The following is a 21,208-nucleotide window of genomic DNA, read 5'->3' as shown; positions in this document are numbered from 1 at the left end:
TACAGGCCCCAGACTTTGCATCCCATTCTTTGCAGTAAAATTTGAGATTAGGGCAGGTTATTGGTTTTCTTTTTTTCTTTAAAAAAAAATTTTTTTTAAGATTTTATTTATTTACTTGAGAGAGAGAGAGCACAAACTGCAGGGAGGGGCAGAGAGAGAGGGAGAAACAGGCTTCCCACTCAGTAGGGAGCCCAATGTGGGGCTCTATCCCAGGACCCTGAGATCATTACCTGGGCCAAAGACAGATGCTCAACTGACTGAGCCACCCAGGTGCCCCTAAAAATATTTTTTAATATATCCCTGGTACTCTGTATGATTAGTGTATTTTCAAGATTATATAATTGTTTTTTTCATTTTGGTATTTTTTTCAGTATAGAAGTTGGAATTTAAAAATAACCAATTTTGGGGGGCACCTAGGTTGTGTAGTCGGTTAAGCATCCAACTCTTGGTTTTGGTTCAGGTGGTGATCTCAGGGTCCCAGAATCAAGCCCCATGTTGGGTTCCGAGCTCAGCATGGAGTCTGCTTGGGATTCTTTCTCCCCTCTCCTTCTGCCCCTCTCCCTGCCCCTGCTCTCTCTCAAATAAATAAATCTTTAAAAAAAATTATTTTTTTTTTGTAAAAAGATAACTGCTACCAGAAGTAAACACACAAGTAAAATTTAAATTACCCATATTTTCAGTCAGATGTAATCACTATTAATGGTTGTGGGGTTTTTTTTTAAATAATTTTTTTATTGTTATGTTAATCACCATACATTACATCATTAGTTTTTGATGTAGTGTTCCATGATTCATTGTATGGTTGTGGGTTTTTTAAACTGGAATAGAAACAATGTCTCCTGAAGGCTTTATTTTCTTATGATCTTAACTATCTTTTTACCTCTTTTGTTATTTTTCTATAGTGCTTTCCTTCTTATTCTCTTATTTCCTATTTTTCCATTATCTAGCTTCTAATTCACCCTAGCTATTAGTTTATATTTTCTCTTTCTTTATTTCGTATGCTCATTTTTTTGTTCTATATAGAATCTAGTATCCCCTTCTACTTTTGGTGTGTTCACCTCAGGACCTGTTTGGGAGCCTTCCTGATCTTCTTGCTTAGAAAGTGAGGAATATAAACTCTTCTTTTACATCAGTTATTTGTATTTATTATTTTAAAGGAATATTACATGGAAAGGGAATTGTCTGTTATATATAAAAGCTTATAGTGTGTGACTTATTTACTTTTTTTGTTTTGTTTTGCTTTTTGTTTTGTTTTTATTACTTTTTAAATCAAGTGTCAGAAAAAATTATCACTTGTTGGAACTGAGACACTCACTGATTCAAATGCTCAGGTATGAATCCTTTTTTTTTCTTTCTAAAAATAGATAAATTTAATTCATTTTGTTTTGGATAAGAATATTATTCATCTGTATTAAACCCACATAGTAGCTTTGTTGTTACCTGTATGCTTAATCACTTGGAAAAGTCTCTACTCTTCCTGATTTAAGAGAAGTATTCTAAATACTTCTTTGAATAAACTATTATAAATATTTTCTCTATCTTTTAACAGTTAAACATGTTTAACTGTTGAGTGAAAAACTGCAATTAAGATACCTTGTTAAAAATTTGAACACATACTGTCCTACTTTGTCTTAGGTATAGTAGCCAGTTTTTTTTTTACTATATGTGTGGAACCTTAACTTATTTTACTGTATGTTTAAATAAAGGATTAAGATATCCACTTTAATAATCAAGGAACTGTGGAATTGGCTTAAGAATATATCAATGGATCAGTGCAACAGATTAAAAATTTTTTAAAATATGACAAAGATGGTAGTTCCAGTTTGTGAGAAAAGGATGAATTAGTTAATAAATGATAGTGGTACAACTAGTTATCCATGTGGGAGAAAATAAAATTGGACCTCTGTCTTTCATTATATAAACGTATATTCTGGATGGATTGCCATAAAAATCTTACAAGAAAAGTTAGGAGACTATTTGTGCAGTTTAGGGATAGGACAAACTTCTTGACTAATAGTAGAAACCTAGATATTATAAAAGAAAACTAGATATATTTGACCATATGAAAAATTAAAAATGTTTTAGTGTTAATTTTAAGAACAAAGTCAAATATATGAATGATTCTAAAGAAAGTTCTCTAAAACTGGTATTAGCATGTCAGAAGATATAAGAACCAATTGAAGTACTCCTGAGTTCCAAATCATGAGTTTTACATTTAAAAACTGGTTCAGTTTGTTACAAGGGCAGCAGGTGAGGAAGGTGTATGCTTGTGTCTGCTGTCAGCAAGCTGCAGCTGCGGGTTCGTGTGCTTCATGGCCTGTTACACGGAGAGCAGCAGACAAGTGAAGCAGAGCCAGCAGTCATCAGTTCATGGAGTGGGATATAGTACAGAAGCTTTCCTGAGGGATTTTGGTTTTTATTCTACTTCTTTTCATTAAGACTGGAATCAAGCTTACATGTAAACTATTGGTAATTTAAGTTTACTTTTGTGCTATTCAGTGTAAAACTGTCTATTTTGAAAAAAATGTTGGTTATGAAAAATAAAGATTGAGGCACTGCTTCAAAAAGACACAAATTTTATATCATTTGAGCATGAAAAGGAATAATGGCCTTGATTGGTTATAACAATTATGAAAAAATGAAAATCTATGAGCATAACAATACTGAATAAAAATGAGAATGAGAGAGAGAGAAAAAGAAGGGGAAAAACTAATTAGTCACTTTTGGTAGTACCTATTATATCAGATCTTTAAAAATTACTGATAAAGAATTAAGCCATCTTTTAAAAAAATTTGCATCTATCAATAAATATAGAGTTCTCTTGTACCGGGTAAAACTGAATATTGTATTTGAAACAGCATTATATAGTAAATAAACTGTCATCTGGTTTTCTTGGGAAATGTGGTTTTCATATTATAGAAACAGACCTACTGAATCAGAGTCACTAGCAAGCTGATGCAGCCACTTTGGAAGACATGTATGGAGTTTCCTCAAAAGGTTGAAAATAGAGCTACCTTATGTCCCAGCAATTGCACTACTGTGTATTTACCCCAAAGATACAAATATAGTGATCTGAAGGGGCACCTGCATGCCAATGTTTATAGCAGCAATGTCCACAATAGCCAAACTATGGAAAGAGCCTAGATGTCCATTGACAGATGAATGGGTAAAGAAGACATGGTATATATATATATATATATATATATATATATATATATATATGTATATATATATATATATACACACACACACACACACACACACAGTGGAATACTCAACCATCAAAAAAAATGAAATTTTGCCATTTGCAATGACGTGGATGGAACTAGAGGGTGTTATGCTAAGCAAAATAAGTCAATCAGAGAAAGACAATTATCATAGGATCTCACTCATGTGGAATTTAAGAAACACAACAGAGGATCATAGGGGAAGAGAGAAAAAAAATAAAACGACGAAATCAGAGAGGGAGACAAACCATAAGAGACTCTTAATCATAGGAAACAAACTGAGGGTTGCTGGTAGGGGTAGGGTGGGGGGATGAGGTAATTGGGTGATGGACATTAAGGAGGGCACATGATGTAATGAGCACTGGGTATTATAGAAGACTGATGAGTCACTGACCTGTACCTCTGTAACCAATAATATATGTTAATTGAATTTAAATAAAAAAAATAATCTCAAAGTAGAAAAAATAATAAAATAACTGCATAATTTAAAAAAAGGAATACTAGGTGCTATAAATAGTAATTGAAGGAGTACATTTATTAAATCCTCCCCCCCCCCAAAAAAAAAGAATCACTAGGGACTGGGCCACTACATTTCCTGAATGATTGTCATGCAATGAGCCAAACAAACAACTGGCTTTGGTGGAAGTGCTTATATAGTTGTAAAGAATCTATCTTGAGATAGTCAATAAGAACACTGTCTAAGGGATCCACAAAATATCTTTTCCTATTGTGTTGAGAGTCCCCAGGATTACTCTCAGGAGTAATTCACAAGACTCACAGTAACTCACAAGAGGACTCACAAGGCTTAGTGTATAGTTATATTCATGGCTAAGATATATTACATTAAAAGGATGCAGACTAAAATCAGCAAAGGGAAAAGGACCATGGGGTAAAGTCCACAGGATACCAGACACAAGCTTTCAGGAGTCTTCTCTTATCAGAATCATATAATATGGGGCGCCTGGGTGGCTCAGTCGTTAGGCGTCTGCCTTCGGCTCAGGTCATGATTCCAGGTCCTGTGATCGAGCCCTGCATCGGGCTCCCTGCTCTGCGGGAAGCCTGCTTCTCCCTCTCCCACTCCCACTGCTTGTATTCCCTCTCTTGCTGTGTCTCTCTCTGTCAAATAAATAAATAAAATCTTAAAAAAAAAAAAGAATCATATAATATGTGCTTAATTCCCCGAAGGATTTGTGACAGTGTGAAATGTTTTCTACCAGGGAACCTCATTAGAGATTCAATGACCAAGGTGTTTTGTGGGAGCTAGTCACATAGGCACCCTCTGGGTAGCAGTTATCAAAATACGAGACTTTCAGAAGGAAAGCAGGTGTTAAGCTTAAGTCATATTCTTTGCAAAAACAGTTAAGGCACAATCAGCTACTCTTAATAGGTTTTGGTGGGAACCATCTCAAAATACAAGTTCCCAGATGCCAGTGAAGGGCCAACCTTGAAAGCAGTACTTTAAATGATCTCGGGCTTGCTTTGGTTACTCTTTTTTGCATACCTATTAACTTTAAAATTTCACTGTTAAAACTCAATCCATTTTTAAAGAAAGAAGTTAGATATTTTAAATTAGAAAATGGAAGGGATTCTCAAATTTCATATAAATCACTTTAGAAACATTGCTGTTGTTTTTTAGAAAGTATTCTTTAATTTTATGGCAAGGTCAGAAATAATTTGAGTGTTTGCCTTAGCTGGGCTTTGGGAAGGTAAGAGCTGTACTTCATCAACATAGTACAAAGTTGAACTGTATGAAATTGCTTTTTTTTTAAAGTTAAAAAATGAATGTTGGTTATTTGATGCAATTCAACCTAATATGTGCAGGAAAAGTGATACCAATTCCTTATCATTATGATAGTTTTGCCTACTTTAGATACATATTTATAAGAAATTATAAGAAAATAATGTTAAACTCCCTTTGGTAAAAATTTTAAAACCTGCAAATGAATTTTTATGTAATTATATAAAGCTTTCAAATATACTAGGTTTTCTTCCTCTTGACTATTCAATAGTGTTTTGATACAGAGTAGGGTCTCTGAACCACCTGCTCTGTATCATAAAAATTGGTTAAGGGGCACCTGGGTGGCTCAGTTGATTAAGCATCTGACTCTTGATTTCGGTTCAGGTCATGATCTCAGGATGGTGGGATTGAGCCCCACGTCGGGCTCCGTGCTCAGCTGGGAGTCTGCTTGTCTCTCTCCCTCTGCTTCTCCAGTTTGTGTGCGTGTGTGCTCTCTCAAATAAATAAATAAAAATAAATAAATAAATAAATAAAATCTTTTTAAAAAATGGTTAAAAAGACAGTACTTGTTCTTTTAGTGTAAATATTTCAGTAATACCCATTGCATTTTTTAATCTGATTACCAATAAGAATTATATAGAGGTGATAAAAAATGTTCTGAAATTTAACTTTAAGCATACATAGACTTCAATTTAATAATCTAATCAGGCATCAGATTTATCACAGATATGTAATTATCAAAATTACAATGGTTGGAGCCACTTAATATCAGAAACATGTCATCTTAAACTGTTGTGTATTGGTTTTTATAAGTAGCCTGTGGAAGCAATCTCATTTTATAATTGTCTCTACATGTGTATTTAAAATTTTTTTAAATTAAGTAATCTCTGCTTAATGTGGAGCTTGAACTCACAACCCGAGATCAAGAGTGCATGCTCTACTGCCTGAGCCAGCCAGGTGCCCCTCTATGTTTGTATTTAAATTTATTTCTAGCAACCCAGCTAAAAGCAGTTGCTATTTTTCTGAAAGTGCATAGAGAAAAAAAGAATATCCTAAAAATAAATTTGTCTTTTTTTTTTAAAGATTTTATTTATCTGACAGAGAGAGACACAGTGAGAGAGGGAACACAAGCAGGAGGAGTGGGAGAGGGAGAAGCAGGCTTCCCGCAGCAGGCTTCCCGCAGAGCAGGGAGCCTGTTGCGGGGCTTGATCCCATGACCCTGGGATCATGACCTGAGCTGAAGACAGATGCTTAACGACTGAGCCACCCAGGTGCCCCTAAATTTGTCTTTTAAAGTAAACTGTACTCCCACTGTAGGGTTCAAACTCATGATCCCAAGATCAGGAGTTTCATGCTCTACTAACAGAGCTACCCAGGCTCCCCTAAAGCAAATTTGTCTGAAAACTGTTGGCAAGAAATAACATCTTATGTTTTTAAAGATTTTATTTTTGAGTAATCTTTACACCTAATGTGGGGTTTGAACTCACATTCCCAAGATCAAGAGTCACATGCTCCACTGACTGAGCTAGCCAGATACTCCTATATTTTTAAAGTAATATTAATTTAGCGAATAAAAGAAATATACTTAGGTCCTTTTATTTTAGGTTGAGTGGTAAAGTAGAATTGATCATTTTTTTAAGACTATATCACTGGTATAATAGGCAATTTATGAGCTATAATAATGGTTGAAAGCAGAATTCTGTTTGAAGTGATAATTTTTTATTCTTTGGATGCCTATTATACTAGCTATTTATGTTAGGAACTTGTGTTAAAGTATATTAAGAATGTCTACACTTCCATCTATGAATATCTGTGAATATTCTGTAAAAAATGACTTTGTTTTATACTCTTGCTTTTTTTTTTTATAGCTGTCATTATTAATTATGCAAGCGAAATGTTTGACTGCTGAACTCAATCAATGGCAGAAAGAAAGTCCTGGAAGTAAGGTTCTTATTTTCAGATTTATATTTTTGTAAACAAATTAGTGGCAAATTAATTTAATGATTACAAGAATTACAAGATCCATTTAGCCTTGTTGAAATTGCCTAAATTTTTCTTTCATTTATATATATATTATTTTGTGTTTATTTTATTATTATAGATGAATGTTTATGTGACATTATAATAATCTTAAATTATGGAGACCTTATTATATCCATCATTTGATCCTTATAGACACTGTCTTACCTGCTCAATAGAAACGGTAAATTGTGTCTTAATGAATGAAACTTACCTAATGGAGGGCGCCTGGGTGGCTCAGTCAGTTGAGGGTCTTCCTTTGGCTCAGGTCATGATCCCAGGGTCCTGGGATGGAGCTCTGCATCAGCTCCCTGGCTCAGCAGGAGAGTCTGCTTTTCCCCTTCCCTCTGCCTCTTACCCTCCCGATTGTGCTCTCTCTCTCTCTCTCAAATAAATACAATCTTTAAAAAAAAGAAAAGAATGGGCGCCTGGGTGGCTCAGTTGTTAAGCGTCTGCCTTCAGCTCAGGTCATGATCCCAGGGTCCTGGGATCGAGTCCCACATTGGGCTCCCCGCTCAACGGGAAGCCTGCTTCTCCCTCTCCCACTCCCCCTGCTTGTGTTCCCTCTCTCGCTGTCTCTCTCTCTCTCTCTCTCTCTGTCAATTAAATAAAATCTTTAAAAAAAAAGAAAAGAAAAACTTACCTAGTAGAGGAGAAAAGTTATTTTAGATACTTATTTACATAGGGACTACATAGATTGTATGTTGCCTCTTGACTTGTCCAGTGGGGTCCAGCTATATATTTGCCTTTTGTCAAGAAATAGAAAATGGCTTAAAAATCTGTAGTTAAAATACCCAGCTAAGAGATACTTTTCTATTATGAAAGCTTACTTTTTCTGTGCCATATATATGTGTGTATTTGGTATTTTATATGGACTGTAATTCTTTCTTTTAACATTTCCCTTCTTTTCTTTTTTTAAAAAAATATTTTATTTATTTATTTGACAGAGAGAGATAGCAAGAGCAGGAACACAAGCAGGGGGAGTGAGAGAGGGAGAAGCAGGTTTCCCGCCAAGCAGGGAGCATGATGTGGGACTCGATCCCAGGACCCTGGGATCATGACCTGAGTCAAAGGCAGACGCTTAACAACTGAGCCACCCAGGCACCCGTAACATTTCCTTTCTCTTTTCTCCTGCCCAGTTGCCTCCTTTCCTTTAGTTCCCCCCAGTTCCCATTTTAGTCTCCTTTGTAGATTTATTGCTCTCTAATCCCAAGTGTTGGGATTCTTCTATTCATTCTCTGTCTAGACAATTTCATCTGCATTCTTGATCTTCAATACTTACTATATTCATCCCCACCACTGTTCCACACCTTCACTATCACGTGGTATTTTTTAAAAAAATTTTAGTATTTCTCGTAGGTGTGTATATATGTATATATATATATATATATATACATATACACACACACACACACACACACACACACACACACAGTTGTTACTTTAATTTGCATTAAACTATATATCCTTTTGCCTCCTCAGGATTATATTTAGCTTCTCAAAGGCTGCTCATACTATGCTGTTAAAATTTGCTGTTCTCTAGAGGACTGTGCTCAGCAATTTTTGCTTCCTACTCTATATGCTATTCTAGCATTATATTTTCTGCTTTTGTTTTTATATATTATATCTGCATTAATAACTTCTATATCAGTTTGCTAAGGCTGCTATAAAGTACCATGGACTGGGGTTCCTTAAACAACAGAAATTAATTTTTTCATAATTCTGGAGGCTAGAAGTTCACGATCAAGGTGTTCACAAGGTTGGTTTCTTCAGAAGCCTCTCTTGTCTTATACCTTGCCATCTTCCCCCTTCGTCTTCACATAGTCACCCATCCATTTACTGATCTCTTTGTAAGAAGTCACCAGTCATAATGGAGTAGGGCCCATCCTAATGACCTCATTTTAACTTAATCACATCTTTAAGGACCCAGTTCCAAATATATGCACATTCTGAGGTGCTGGGGATTAGAACTTCAAAATATGAATTTGGGTGGGTAGGAGGGCACAATTTTTTCTTTTTTTTTAAAAGATTTATTTATTTGTCAGAGAGAGAGAATGAGAAAACACAGGGGGAGGGGCAGGCAGAGGGAAAAGCAGCCTCCCCACTGAGCAAGGAGCCCGATGTGGGACTCAATCCCAGGACCCTGGGATCATGACCTGAGCCAAAGGCAGGCGCATAACCGACGGAGCCACCCAGGCGTCCCAGGAGGACACAGTTTTCATGACTACTTCCAAATCTGTGTATCCAGGCCAGACTTTCTGCAATGTCATACTTATATATATCTCTACTTTTTCCAAAATATTCTACACATGCCTCAGATTTATGAATTGATCTCCATTCTCTGATTCATTGAATGAAATCTGTTTAATCAGCCATAAATTTAAGAGTCCTTCCAGATTCTTCCTTTTTCATATATTACATACAGACGGTCATTAATTATGAAGCCTTGCTGCCACACATTTACTCTAGGCCTTCATCACCAATCCACTAGTTATAATAGACGTTTTACCTCCTGTTCAAGACTGTTTTTTATTAATAATAGAAATTTTCAAACTTGAAAGTTAAAGGTCCAACTTCATTCTTTTGCATGTGTATTATCTAGTTTTCCCATTACCATTTGTTGAGAAAATTGTTCTTTCCCCCATTGAGTTGTCTTGGCATCCCTGTCAAAAATCATTTGACCATATAGTGAGGATTAATTTCTGGGTTCTCTGTTCTCTTCTATTGGTCTTTATGTCTGTCTCTATTGCCAGTAGAATACTTTTTTGATTATTGTAGCCTTGCAGTAAATTTTGAAATTAGGAAATATGAGACTGCCAACTTTTTTCTTCTTTTTCAAGATTATTTTGGCTCTTTGGGGTCCTTTGAGATTCCATGTGAATTTTATGGTGGATTTTTCTATTTTATACAAAAATATTTTTGGAATTTTGATAGGGATTGCGTTGAAGCTATTGGTCACTTTGGGTAGTATTGATGTCTAATAATATTAAGTCATCTAATCCTTGAAGATGGGATGTTTTTCTACTTGTTGCTATCTTTAATTTCTTTCAGCATATAAATCTTTTGCCTCCTAGGTTAAATTTATTCCTAAGTATTTTATTCTTTTTGATGCTTTGTATCAGGGAATTTTCAGTTTTTATTTTTCTTATTATCATCATCTCTTATATACACATTTTGTACTGGTGACACCAAGCACACAGGCTGACCCATATGCCAAATACCCATTTTGCTTCAGGTTGCCAGTCCCATAGATTGCCACACTGAAAGGATTTAAAATATCTTTATATTCTTAGAAGCTGCTATATTGTATGGGTTGAAATGATTATATGAATCAATACTGAACTGCTACTTGTGACCACACTGGCCAAGAGGAAGATTATTAACTTTATGCTCTTAGAATCCTTCTCATTGCCTTTGTTGAAATGATTTGGTAGCCATCCTGGGGATGCCAATAATCAGTTCTGATACGGGGCCTATGAAGCACATGTGGGAAGTTCTTTCCTGTCAGAAGACCCTCTAGAATAGTAGATAGATTAGAAAATTTCCGTAGCATATTATTTGATAAATTTTAATTAGTACTTTATTAGGAAAGGTAAGCTTAAAGTACAGAGGTTGAACTTTTCTAAGTATAAGGATTTAATTTTGCTATACAAAATTAAACTGAAACATTATACTCATAAACTGGCAAAAATTTTAGAAGAGTTTATATATTTTGCTGTTTCTTATTGCTAATAGAAACTTTTTAGAAAAGAATCTGGCACCCTATATTAAAATTAAAAATACACATTTCCTTCTATGAAATTCCATTTCTGGCAATTTATCCCAAAGAAATGAAAGCACTAGTACATAAAGACATAAATTAAAAAAATGCTTACTGCATCATTGTTTTTTGTGGCCTAAAATTAGGTACAAAGTTAACGTTCAGTCAGTACTGGTATCACTCAATACACTATGATATATTTACCCTGTGGAATAATTTGAAGTGATTTAAAATTATGAATTAGACTTACACCAGATGAATAGAAAGGATTTACATGGGGATTTTGCTGAGCAAAAATAAGAATAATGTAGGGGCGCCTGGGTGGCTCAGTCATCAAGCATTTGCCTTAGGCTCAGGTCATGATCCCAGGGTCCTGGGATCAAGCCCCGCATCGGGCTCCCTGCTCTGCGGGAAGCGTGCTTCTCCCTCTTCCACTACCCCTGCTTCTTTTCCCTCTCTTGCTGTGTCTGTCTCTGTCAAATAAATAAATAAAATCTAAAAAAAAAAAAGAATAATATATATGATACTCCATTCTTGTAAAACCAACGATAACAAAATGAATAACTCTTGCATGTATATGTACAGATAATGTACATGTACATATGCATAGGATCATATAATTAGATATTTAAGGACACAGTATAGATTATTAATTTTATTTTTGAGAGATTGAAAAACAAAACAGAAGGCACAAAATCCAAAAATGCATAAATGTCATGTTTGTCTAAAATTATATATGTTGATTATATACGTAAAGATGTTAAATAAGAAAATTGAGGTATCTTAAAAACCACAAAATCAGGGGTGCCTGGGTGGCTCAGTCGTTAAGCGTCTGCCTTCAGCTCAGGTCATGATCCCAGGGTCCTGGGATCAAGCCCCGCATCAGGCTCCCTGCTCAGCAGGAAGCCTGCTTCTCCCTCCCCCACTCCCCCTGCTTGTGTTCCCTCTCTCGCTGTGTCTCTGTCTGTCAAATTAATAAATAAAATCTTTAAAAAACCAGCCAACCAACCGGCCAAAAAACCCACAAAATCAAATTCTTTATTTTTGAGATTTTTTTTTAAAGATTTTATTTATTTATTTTGACAGAGAGAGAGAGACAGTGAGAGAGGGAACACAAGCGGGGGAAGTGGGAGAGGGAGAAGCTGGCTTCCCGCGGAGCAGGGAGCCCGATGCAGGGCTCTATCCCAGGACCCTGGGATCATGACCTGAGCTGAAGGCAGACACTTAACAACTGAGCCACTCAGGTGCCCCTATTTTTGAGATTTAACTAAGCATATATGTATAATTTTGGTTTGTTTTGTTTCTGCAGTAATTCCACTGAATGAAGAAGTTCTTGTAACATTAGGAAAGGAAGAGGTAAGTCACTTAATAAATCTGTAGTAACCCTAATTAACCTATAAATAGAAGTGTTTGGGATTCATGAGATAAGTAGGATGAATCTACTTTAAAGCCATATTAATTTTTTTATTTTCATTTTATGTTTTATTGAATGGAATTTTTTAAATGACTTGAATTTCATTTCACCAATTTGTATATCAGAACTATTGTTAGTATTTAATGTAAACTTCATTCTTATATTTAATTTTCAGTTGATTAAACTCTTCATAATACAGGCAAAAACATTAAACATAGTTAAATGATCATAATTTACATCTGTTCTTCTCAAAACTTAACCTACATATCAATAAAGATATTTTTTTAACATGTAAGTCCATTAGGTCAAACAAGAATTGTAAACAAGGTTGTAATGCGTGGAAAGAAATAAGTATCTGTGTGTCAACAGACAGAGATAGGGATGAAAAGATATCATCTGCCCTACAGAGTTGAAAAAAAGTCTTGGGATTTGAAGGAACCTGGTACTACAAAATCCAAGGTTCAAGTCTGAAGCTAAAAACAAGATTTCTTTAACAGCAGAGTGTAGACTGTTAGGCTTTATCTCTTCTAATTAGGCAGCTTTTTACCCCCATACTTGGGAACTGGAGGTATAGGATATGGAGAGATTAAACTGTTGAGGCTCTGGACCCAGGGATACCAGGTTGGGTGTTTAGTAGGGTTGGCATGCAGGTCAAAGGTCAGAAAGATCCATTAATTATTATTATAAATAATATAAATATTATTAATACAATTAATATTGTATACTGTGTGGTGGAAGTACTAGCTCCTTTTCCTGCTCTTTCTCCAGAGGTCTTATAGTCTATTATAAAATAGCCTCAGAATGGAGATAAAACAGTCTTCTCTGGAAAATCTAAATGGCTTAAGAGAAAGATCTATAAGTGTTAATATATGGGGTTCTCAGTGAAAAAGCAGGATTGGTATACATCAAAACATCCCATTCATAAACAGGGTTTTTAGTATTTTTGCGTTTTAAACATAAATGGCCAGCCAGTGGTCATTAGCGTTTGTGACTGCCTCCAAATAGAAAGACAGAAACCCAAAATAACTGATAAAGATGAACCTTAAGGAAATAGAGACAATTCATGGAACAAAGAGAATTTAATAAACAATATCTTCAGAGGTGCCTGGGTGACTCAGTCGTTAAGCGTCTGCCTTTGGCTCAGGTCATGATCCCAGGGTCCTGGGATTGAGCCCCGCATCGGGCTCCCTGCTCCGCAGGAAGCCTGCTTCTCCCTCTCCCGCTCCCTCTGCTTGTGTTCCCTCTCTTGCTGTGTCTCTCTCTGTGAAATAAATAAATAAAATCTTTAAAAAAACACACACAAACTATCTTCAGAGAGACAAAAAAAATTTGATTAAAAAATAATAGAGGCTCCTAGGTGGCTCAGTCAGTTAAGTGTCTGACTCTTGATTTCAGCTCTTATCATGATCTCAGGGTCATGAGATCTAGCCCCATGCTGGGCTCCTCACTCATTAGGAGAGTCGGCCTGAGAGTCTCTCTCTCTCCCTTTGCCCCTCCCCCTGCTTATGCATGTGCTCTCTCTCTCAAATCAATCAATCAATCTTTGAAAAAAAACATTAAAAGTAACAGAATGCCAACTTAATAAAAGTACTACTTCATACCCCCTAGCATGGCTATAATAAAAAAGACAGACAATAACAAGTATTGATGAAGATATGGAGAAATTAGAACATTGATAAACTGCTAGTGGGAGTGTAAAATAGTGCAGCCACTTTGGAAAACAGTTTGGTAGCTCTTCAGAAGATAAAAGAGTTGCTATTTGAACCAGTAGTTTCACTCCCAGCTGTATACCCAAGAGAAATGAAAATAAGTGTGTGTCCACATAAAAACTTAAACACGAATGTTCATAGCAACATTTTTCTTAATGGCCAAAAATGGTAAACAACCTAAATATTCATCAGCTGATGAATGGATAAATAAATTGTGATGTGTCTATACAGTGATGTATTATTGTCTAAAATAATGAAGTACCAATATGCCATAATATGTGTATTTTGAAAACATTATGCTAAATGAAAGAAGCCAGTCACAAAGGATTGCATATTATATTATTCCATTTATATGAAATGTCCATAATAGGCAAATCCATAGAGACAGAAAGTAGGTTGTTGCTTATTGATTAAGGCTGGGTGATTGGAGAGGAAATAATGAGTGACTGCTAAATGGAAACCTGCTAACAGGTTTCCTTTTGGGATGATGAAAATGTGCTAAAACAGATTGTGGTGATTTTGCACAACTCTACAAGTACCGTAAAAATTATTGAATTATACACTTTCAATGCGTACTGTATGGTATGTGAAATATATCTCATTGAAGCTGTTATTTTAAAAAGGACCAATCAGAGAATAAGAGCCTTTCTAAATAAAAACATGATACCTGAAATAAACACGAAAATGTTGGTAATTATAGTCATGGAAATCTCCTACAGAGTAAGGATGGCAAAAAAAGGAAAATTGGAGTAACAGAAGATAGTAGAACTATAGTATCAACTCAGAAGTACAAAATACAACCAGTAGAAGTTCCAAATTTTTGAAAAATGCAAGGGAAGAAACAATAAATAATACGTGAAAATTTTCCCAGAATGAAAGATAAAGGTTCTTTTTTATATTGAAATGAGCCACCAAATTTTCAATATCATGAATTAAAAATGACATGACATAATGATCCACTGTAATTTTCCCTTTGATAGCAGCCCTTAGCCTAGTAACTCTGGTTTGAACTGGCTGAAGTCCAAACGATGCAGTACCAGCATTGGCCTTAACATTTTCATTTTAACTATTTCAGATAAAAATAACAAAGAGGTTGAATATTTAGCTTGTTTCTTTCACAGTATCATAAGTATTTCCTTATGCATCCAGTCAGCCAACTGTCTGAGAATTTTTTCTGTCATTTCTAAATTCCCAGACTACTTCTGCCTGTAATTATTGATCATGGTGCAACTGTTGTCTTCTCTCTTTTTTGACTGGGTAAACATCAGGCACCAGGTTCTTCATTCTCTACCCAATTATCCTTCTTTTTCCCACACAGTGCTTTCATTATGTTTTGGTGAGCCAGAGTCATAGCAAAATCCCACTTCCGAGGCCAGCTGTTGTCTGGTTTTTCCCTAAGACCACTCTCATTTCGTTGATGGGCTCACAGGAGTCAGAAAAGCTATTGTACTCATGGTTACAGTTTATTACAGTGAAGAAACACAGATTAAAATGAGCAAGGGAAAACACACATAGGCTAAGCTTATAGTAGTCCGTTCCCAGTGGAGTTGATAAATTTGTTTAATTCTCCTTGCAACTGAGTGCACAACATGTAAAGTGTTTTCAAATAGGGAAGTTCACCTGAGCCTTGCTGTGTAGAGTTTTTATCAGTAGTCAGTCACTATGCATAAGGGACCTCCTTGACTGACCGCGCCTACTCACACTCCAGCCCTCCAGAGCAAAATTGCATTCACCATAAATCACATAGTTAGAATAAACTCTCTAATCAAACTGGTGCCAAGTGTGGCTTGCACTCACAACACCAAGATCAAAAGTTGCATGCTCTACAGACTGAGCCATCCCAGCACCTCTATATAAACACTCCTATCAGGCATAATATTCCAAGGCCTCAGAGCTTATCCTTTAGGAGTCCACAGGGGACCTGTCCTGAAGACAGGCCTTTTTTGGTAATGTGCAGTTTGTGCAACCTCTTTCTTGCACACTTATCTTTTTATTCTCTTAATAGTGTCTTTTTAAGTTCCCAGTTTGATTAACTCTGTTTTATCAAGTTTTTTTTTTTTAAGGTTTGTGCTCAAATATAAGAAATATTTGTTCAACTTAAGGTCACAAAGATTTTCTTTTCTTTAAAAATTTCAAAGTTTCACATTTATGATCCAGTTTGAATTAATGTTTTTATATAGAATGAGTTATTGATAAAGCTGTATTTTCTTTCATATAAACACTAATTGTGGGTTTCCAGCACAAATAGTTGAAAAAAATTATTTTTTCTCTTTTGAATTTCCTTTGCATGCTTAATGAAAATTAATTAACTGACCATATATGTGTGGATCCATTTCTAGACTCCATTTGTTCTTCATTCTGTGGTTATTTCTTTTCCTTTTTTCTGTGTTTCTGTCTTTAGGTCAATACCACATTGTTTTATTTACTGAAGTTTTTAAGTCTTAAATAAAATAGTATGAATTCTCTTTTTTGTTCCTTATCGAAATAGTTTTATATTTTCATATACAGTTAGCTGGTCATTCAATCCCATAAAAAGCTTACTGAATTTTGACTGAGATTGCCCTGATTCTATAGTTTAATTATTTTATTTTATTTTATTTTTTAAAGATTTTATTTATTTATTTGAGAGAGAGAATGAGAGAGAGAGAGAGAGCAGGAGAGGGGGGAAGGTCAGAGGGAGAAGCAGACTCCCCGCTGAGCAGGGAGCCCGATGCGGGACGCGATCCTGGGACTCCAGGATCATGACCTGAGCCAAAGGCAGTCATTTAACCAACTGAGCCACCCAGGCGCCCTCTGTAGTTTAATTTGAGGAGAATTGACATCTTTAATATACTGAATCTCAGTTCAGATCCATGGGCCTTGTATGATCTCTGTATTTACTTAGGTCTCCATTTATTTAGTACTTTTAAGATTTATCTTGTCAGTGTCTTATAATTCATTATATCAAAGACTAAAAAAAAAAAAAGATGTTTGATTGCCCCAGTGAATTCAGAAAGAATAGTGGCAAAATTCAATATTAATTCTTGATTTTTTTTAATTTTTATTTTTTTAAGAAAACTACCCCCTCTTATGTGGGGCTTAGAACTCATGACCCCAAGATCAAGATTCTCATGCTCTACTGATTGAGCAAGCCAAGCATGCCAATTCATGATTTAAAGTGGTATTCTTTTTTCAGTTATCAGTTATGTAATCCTGATACATACAAATATAATTAATATTTATATATTGATCTTCTATTAGTGAGTATGATAAACCCCTTTATTCTAGTGGCTTTTTTGTAGATGTAGGATTTTCTACATGGCTAGTTGTGTCATCTGAGATCAGGGGCCCTTATATTTATTCCTTTACATCTGGATGCCTTTTATATGTTTTTCTTTCTTTCTTTCTTTCTTTCTTTCTTTCTTTCTTTCTTTCTTTCTTTCTTTCTTTCTGTCTGTCTTTCTGTCTTTCGGTCTTTCTTTCTTTCTGTCTTTCTTTCTGTCTTACTGTCTATCTTTCTGTCTTTCTTTCTGTCTGTCTTTCTTTCTTTCTGTCTTTCTTTCTTTCTTTCTTTCTTTCTTTCTGTCTTTCTGTCTGTCTTTCTGTCTTTCTCTCTTTCTCTCTCTCTCTTTCTCTCTTTCTCTCTTTCTTTCTCTCTTTCTTTCTCTCTCTCTTTCTTTCTTTCTCTCTCTCTTTCTTTCTTTCTTTCTCTCTCTCTCTCTCTTTCTTTCTTTCTCTCTTTCTCTCTTTCTTTCTTTCTTTCTCTCTTTCTTTCTTTCTCTTTCTCTCTTTCTTTCTTTCTCTTTCTCTCTTTCTCTCTTTCTCTCTTTTCGTTCTTTCTTTCTCTTTCTTTCTTTCTTTCTTTCTCTCTCTCTCTCTCTCTTTCTTTCTTTCTTTCTTTCTTTCTCTCTCTCTCTCTTTCTTTCTCTCTCTCTTTCTCTCTCTCTTTCTCTCTCTCTTTCTCTCTCTCTTTCTTTCTTTCTTTCTTTTCTTTTCTTTCTTTCTTTCTTTTTCTTTCTTTCTTTCGGAAGAGCATGAGTGGGAGAGGCAGAGGGACAGGGAGAGAGAATCTCCAGCCGACTCCACACTGAGCATGGAGCGAGACTCGGGGCTCGATCTCACAACCCTGAGATTGCGATCTGAGCTGAAACCAAGAGTCATGTGCTTAATTGGCTGTGCCAGCTAGGTGCTGCTAGATGCCTTTCATATGTTTTTCTTGGTTTATTGTACTGTTCTAGAACTTTTTTTTTTTAGAGATTTATTTATTTGAGAGAGAGAGGGGGCACACTAGCAGAGGGAGATGGAGAGAATTCCAAGGAGACTCCCCACTTAACCCAGAGCCCAACACAGGGCTCAATCTCACGACACTGTGATCATGACCTGAGCCAAAATCAAGAGTCGGTGGCTTATCTGACTGAGCCACCCAGGTGCCCCTAGAACGTTTAGTAACATATTTAATAAAAGTGGTGAGAATGGACATTTTTGCCTTGTTCCCGACCTTTGTGGATAGCATTCACTCTTTCATCGTTAAGTGTGATATTAGTAGCAGGTTTTTCATAGATGCCCTTAATCAAGTCGAGGAAATTACCTTCTATTACAATTTATGAAGTCTTTTTCTAAAATCATGAATTATTATTGAATTTTGTCATTTATTCTTTCTGAAAATCATTGAGAAGATGATATTTTTTCTATTTTAGTCTGTTGATATAATAAATTACACTGATTATTTTTAAACATGGAGTATTATATTAGTTTTAGGTATACAATATAATGATTCAACAATTCTAAACATTTCTCAGTGCTTATCAAGATAAGTGTACTTTTAATCCCCTTTGTCTCCTTTCCCTATTCCTCCATACACCTCCTCTCTGTTTTTTATATTTAAGACTGTTTCTTTGTCTTTTTTTTTCTTTGTTCTTTTGTTTCTTAAATTTCATGTATAGGTGAAACCATATGGTAATAGTCTTTCTCTGTCTGATATATTTCACTTAGTATTATCCCATCTAGATCTATCCATATTGTTGCAAATGGCAAGATGATGTTCTTTGTTATGGCTGAATAATATTCCATAGTACCTATATATCACATCTTCTTTATCCTTCTATTGAAGGGTACTTGGGTTACTTTCATATCTTGGCTATTGTAAATAATGCTACAGTAAACATAGGGGTGTATATATCTTTTCAAATTAATGTTTTCATTTTCTTTGGTTAAATACCTAGTAGTGGAATTACTGGATCATATGGTAATTCTATTTTTAATTTTTTGAGGAACCTCCATACTGTTTTCCACAGTGGCTGCATCCATCTGCATTCTCACCAACAGTGTACAAAGATTCCTATCTCTCTTCATCCTTGCCAACTCTTGTTATTTCTTGTGTTTTTCATTATAACCATTCTGATAGGTGTGTAGTGATATCTCACTGTGGTTTTAATTTGCATTTCCCTGATGATTAGCTATGTTGAGCATCTTCATGTGTTTGTATGTCCTCTTTGTTTATTTTTTAAAGATTTTATTTATTTATTTGAGAGAGAGAAAGTGAGCATGAGCGGGGGGTGGTGTGCAGAGGGAAAGGGACAAGCATACACCCTGCTGAGCGAGGCACCCGATGCAGGGCTTGATCTCAGGACCCCAGGATCCTGACCTGAGCCAAAGGCACATACATAACCAACTGGGCCACCCAGGCACCCCTGTATGTTCTCTTTGGAAAAATGACTATTCAGGTCCTCTGCCCAGTTTTAATTGGATTATTTGTTTTTGTTGTTACTGAGTTGTTTAAGTTCTTTATATAGTTGGATATGAACCCCTTATCGATATATCATTTGCAAGTATCTTCTCCCATTCAGTAAGTTTTACTGATGGTTTCCTTTTTATTTTGGTGTGGTCTCAGTAGTTTAATTTTGCTTTTGTTTTCCTTGTCAGAGGAGACATATCTAGAAAATTATTTCTATGGCTGATGTCAAAGAAATTATTGCCTATGTTTTCTTTTAGAAATTTCATGGTTTTAGGTCTTACATTAAGGTCTTTAACCCATTTGGAGTTTATTTTGTGTATGGTATAAGAAAGTGGCCCAATGTCATTTTTTTACTTGTAGCTGTCCAGTTTTCCCATCACCATTTGTTGAAGAAATGGTCTTTTTCCCATTGTATATTCTTGCCTCCTTTGTTGTAGATTAATTGACCATAACAGCATGGATTTACTTCTGGACTCTATATTCTGTTCCATTGATCTATGTATCTGTTTTTATGCAGTGCCGTACTGTTTTGATTACTACAGCTTTGTTGTATTTCTTGAAATCTGGGATTGTGAAACCTCCAGCTTTTGCTCTTTTTCAAGAATGCTTTGGCTATTTGGGGTCTTTGGGGGTTCCATAGAAATTTTAGGATTATTTGTCCTAGTTCTTTGAAAACCACTATTGGTATTTTGATAGGGATTGTATTAAATCTGTAGACTGCTTTGGATATATAGACATCTTAACAATATTGGTTTTTCCTGTGCATGAGCATGAAATATCTTCCCATTTGTTTGTGTCATTTTCAATTTATTTCATCACTGTTTTATAGTTTTCGGAGTATAGATCTTTCACTTCCTTGGTTAAGTTTATTCCTAGTTATTTTATTGTTTTTGGTGTAGTTGTAAATAGACTTTTCTTAATTTCTCTTTCTACTGCTTCATTATTAATGTATAGATATGCAACAGTTGCTGTAATTAATTTTATACAGTGACTATACTGAATTCATTGACTTAGTACATTGATTTTTTTTAAAAAAATTATATTATCTGTTTAATTCACCATGTATTCCTAGGATAAACCCACTTTGCTTAATCTTTTTTATTTATTGATGGATTTAATTTGCTAAAATTTTATTAAGGTTTTTGTGTCTGTGTTAATAAGAGATACTAGTCTGTGGTTTTCTTTTCTTGTGACATCTTGGTCAGGCTTTGGTATCAGGCCTATTAGAATGAGTTGAGAGGTATTCTGTCTTCAAAAGAGTTTGTATAGAATCAGTATTATTTATTCCTTAAATGTTTGTTAGAATTCACAGGTGAAGCCATCTGGGCCTGGAGTTTTCTTTGTGGGAAAATTTCTAGCCACAAATTCAGTTTTTTTTATGGCTGGTCAGGTTTTTTTTTTTTTCTCTGAATAAGTGGTAGTTTGTGTCTTTTAAAGAGTTTGTCCATCTTATCTAGTTCATCAAATTTATTAAATTTGTTCTTAGCATTCCTCCATTACCATTTTAATATTTACAGTAATGTCACCTCTCTCATTCCTAATGTTAGTAATTTTTGTTCTTTTTTCTGTTGTAATTAGTGTGGGTAATTATGATGACCTTCTCAAAGAATCAGCTTTGGGTTCATTGA

The 21,208-nt window shown here is 35.2% G+C and overlaps 1 protein-coding gene across 2 annotated transcripts in view; it reads left to right on the top strand.

The window, feature by feature from the left end:
- The window catches only part of CENPK (centromere protein K), a 64,150-nt gene that overhangs the window by 9,409 nt on the left and 33,533 nt on the right, over positions 1-21,208 (top strand). For both annotated transcript variants that reach the window (XM_027606635.1, XM_027606634.1), the window contains exons 4-6: positions 1,275-1,331; positions 6,834-6,906; positions 12,054-12,100. In XM_027606635.1, the coding sequence (XP_027462436.1) occupies positions 1,275-1,331; positions 6,834-6,906; positions 12,054-12,100 (177 nt within the window). The remainder of the gene's footprint in view (positions 1-1,274; positions 1,332-6,833; positions 6,907-12,053; positions 12,101-21,208) is intronic.

This window comes from Zalophus californianus, chromosome 5, assembly GCF_009762305.2.
Source record: "Zalophus californianus isolate mZalCal1 chromosome 5, mZalCal1.pri.v2, whole genome shotgun sequence".
NCBI lineage: Eukaryota > Metazoa > Chordata > Mammalia > Carnivora > Otariidae > Zalophus > Zalophus californianus.
This window is presented reverse-complemented; position numbering and strand designations above follow the sequence as displayed.